Below are 3,716 nucleotides of genomic sequence, written 5' to 3' on the forward strand. Positions count from 1 at the left end.
TACTTTTTCTCTTCTCAGACTTAAATTAATATTCCATGGCCTATCCTGCCATTTCACATTATGGAAAGCTGACTCTTCCTCTAGCTTGCTTAAGATCTCTTTTCCAATGTAAACCAAATTTTGCTTCCTTCTGCAATCAGAAAGCCATTTTCAAATAAAACTCTGAATGTATGAGCGCTGTCTTATATTTTAAAATATGCAAAAGTTATTTTGGACACGGAGACAGAAAAATATGCAAATAATGCAATAAATGAAGTTTAATCAAGCTAATATTTATCCTTAGAAAATATCATTTGAGTTATTCGCATCCACTAGCATTAGAGCCGTGACGTTTTTGGAGTCAGGTTGGGATATGCCAGCTGTTCGCCTGATTGTTTAAATGTTCCAAATTCTAACATATTTTAAGAAGATGGTTTTAGCAGAAACACCCTCAGTTATTGCACTCTTTCAGATCCCACAAGAAAAGGCTGTCGGACCAGGTTGCAGATAGAGACATCCAGCAAAACTGGAGTTACAAAGCCTGTTTGATCCCAATAAGTTGGCTTTATTCTTGGTCATACAGTATTGTGGAAGCCACTGTGTAGATCAAAGAGTTAATTAAGTAACAAAGATTTCCAGGAAAGAAAACTAACTTCCAACCAGTGCTGATGTTTACATTTCGTGCAATGCACCTGAACAATTTTAAACAGATGAAAAGGAAAGGGAGAAAGACAGCCCAAACATCTGAATGTGATTGCCTGGAAAAGCACTGTGGTCTGTGCATAACTTCATCTTGTCAGAGATTGTATTCTGCCTCTGGAAGCAGTTAAATTTAGAAAAGAAAGAAAGTGCTTACTTGAATGCAAAAGCTTGTCCAAATGTTTTTAAACCATTTCTTTCAGGGCATTAAATAATGCCCAAATGTCCATTGAAGTCAAACTTCCACTGAACTAAATCAGTGCAGTCTGCAGATACGAAATGATCCTGCTAAACTGGGCTCCTCACTGTATCACATGTCACTTGTGACAGCTGTGGCGCATGGCTGTAACAGTAAGAAACAGCAGCTACATTCACCACAGAGGCAACTGAGCTCTCATGTGCCAGCTGGCCATTTCCCAAACTTTTCGGATGTTTGTAATTCTTTGTCATAACAACGACATTCACTCCCTTTGTGTTCCTCTTAGCGAGACAGGAAAGTTACCCTTTATCATTACTGGAAAAATGATGCTTCTTCTCAGAAAACATTACTTTTTCTAGAATAGTCCATTGTCTGGTCTTCTCTTTACTAAGGCCAGCTGATTCTCTTACTCTTTGCTCTCTGCCAGATTATACTTACACAGATCCTTATATTAAATCCTTTCATAATACTATTTTCCCTATTAAGAGTTCCTGTAGTAACTACATGCATGCTATGTGGTTGGAGAGGGAGGAAGAAGCCGTTTGGTTTGTGCATATGCAAAGAAGTGGCCCTCTCTCTTTTGTAAGATGTGGTGGACATTGCAAAATAGTTTGACAGCAGCTAGTCCAGCTTTTCTGATAGACTGGTGAGAATATTTGACTCAAACTCCTGCCACTTAAATCCCCAAATGTTGACTATAACCTGCAAGAAAGAAGATATTTTCTTATGCCTGTTCTAAACATCAGTAGTGAAATAAGCAACTCTAGTCCAAACTGAATGTTAGAATTTTGAAAAAATATTCTTTTCTGTCCTAACAGAATAAAGCTATAATTTTTTTTTTGAGTGGCTTATTAATAAACTGCATTGTGTCAAGGTAGGATTGAGCTGTACCATAGCAATACCCATATCATTAAATTATCTTCTGATGTCAGTTTAAAATCCTCAAATCCTGATTTGACTGGAGTCAAATCAGACATGCATCCATTCACCTTACTTTACTTCTCATTCATATGTAGTTGTAGATTGGATTTTGCCGGGTAGAAAAGGAACCAGAGACATGAAAAGACAATCAGCTAGCTTTCTGGTCTCCCCGTTTAATTACATTTGTAGGGAAGATAAAACATCCATGGATTCAAATGAATGCACAAGTGTAATTCCACTCACGGTATTCAATAGCACTTCAACAAAATAGCAATATGCATATTAGAAATGTTCAAATTTCATGTGCATCACAGTGGCTATATATGGTACATGAGAACAATAATACTGAAACATCACAAAGCACATCGTAGGCTAGACAGGATAGCTTTCACTTGAATTTAATGAGGCAGTAATCATAATGAAAGACAAATTAAATCACAGCTTACTGAAATTCTCCATTCTGAAAAGAGTATTAATGCCACAATGAGTTTCTGAGTTGCAGTTAACTGCTTGAGATGATACAGCATGCTCCACTGGTTGATTCTAAAAATGGTAGAAAAAGGCTAAAGCCACTTTATACTGTCAAACATACACCAATGGCAAAAGAAGATTACTTTCAGACATAGATACTCTGTTAACTCTCAAATGGTACAGTACTTCATTTGTAGCAACAGCAAGACTGAGGCATTGAAAAGTTACAGATCCAGAACTAAAGACTTTACTGGTGTAAGTAAGCTCATTCACCTAAATGAGGACCATTGGGGTTGAGGCCAGAACTCTATCAGTATAATACTAGAAAAATATATTTAAATTACATCACAATAATGAATTGAGTGAGAAACCTAATCCTAACAGGACTAAGATTTCCTTTCATAAGGATTAATAATATTGCATCACTAGCGATGATTTTGTATTCAAAATTATTTCATGCCAGCACAAAATCTTTGGAGGGGGAGAAATCTCACAAGTATCCATTTTATTGCCTTATCCAGACTCTGTGGGCTATGCATATAAAGCAGACTGTCAATCAGTTTGAAGGAACTGTTGAAGCAGTACTGTGCCATCTCTGCTACATGTTCCTCTTCCTGTTGTTGAGTGACCATTAGTAATTAATTACAGCTTACTGCCATAAAACTGCTTTTCTTTCAGCATAAGCTTGCAGTTTGCTATGGGTTAAGCAGCTCAAATGCCAACCTACAGGAGTCCTAAAAAGGCAAAGCAGGGCCACTCAGGAGGGCAGAGTTTCATGCCACTGGAGCCCCAGTAATTACATATATCACTGTGGATCCACCATCTGATATGACCTTGTCCTTCTCTTGTTCTTCTCTCTTGTCCTTCTCCTTGTCCTTCTCTGTTCAGGTGGGAAGATGATGGCAGTCCTTGCTCTTATAGTCATAGGCTTGCACCACGCAGGAGCCCTGCCAGAGCTGGTTGTCTTCTAGCAGGTGGAAGAGCTCGTCCCAAGGAGATACGATGGCTGAGCAAGGATTTAGTGTCACTTCTCCCAGTCCCATTGTTGTTAGCCCTCTTCCATGCTATTAGAAGGGAACTACCACCCCTTGTATCTAGCCACATGGCCAGATGTTACACGATTGAATAAGAAAATAAATTTGGATACCAGATGATTTGGGGCAGCTAGGCAGAAGGGAGGATGGGAGTAGCTGCTATACAAACCTTACAATTTCAAGTATTATGACAAATCTTGAAAATTTCCATTTTCATAATGGTAAGAAGTCTGTTCTTCCGTGTCTTGAGTTACTTGCTTTTGCTTTCTCCATTCCCTTCTCTGTACTTCACTGTTTTGACTGGTAGCACCGTACATTTTCTTTGGACTTACAAAAGTTTCATTGTTCATCTCTGTTTCTTCAGCTAGTTCATCCTGATCAATTATGCCACATTTCTCTTCATTGAGGTATTC

The 3,716-nt window shown here is 38.3% G+C and overlaps 1 protein-coding gene across 1 annotated transcript in view; it reads right to left on the bottom strand.

Annotated features, from left to right (window-relative positions):
- Positions 1–3,488: 3,488 nt before the first annotated feature.
- The window catches only part of SLC17A8 (solute carrier family 17 (vesicular glutamate transporter), member 8), a 29,776-nt gene continuing 29,548 nt past the window's right edge, over positions 3,489–3,716 (bottom strand). The window contains exon 13 of the mRNA XM_009321340.1: positions 3,489–3,707. Coding sequence (XP_009319615.1) covers positions 3,489–3,707 — 219 coding nt within the window. The remainder of the gene's footprint in view (positions 3,708–3,716) is intronic.

This window comes from Pygoscelis adeliae, unplaced genomic scaffold (assembly GCF_000699105.1).
Source record: "Pygoscelis adeliae isolate BGI_AS28 unplaced genomic scaffold, ASM69910v1 Scaffold232, whole genome shotgun sequence".
In the NCBI taxonomy this organism is placed as follows: Eukaryota; Metazoa; Chordata; class Aves; order Sphenisciformes; family Spheniscidae; genus Pygoscelis; species Pygoscelis adeliae.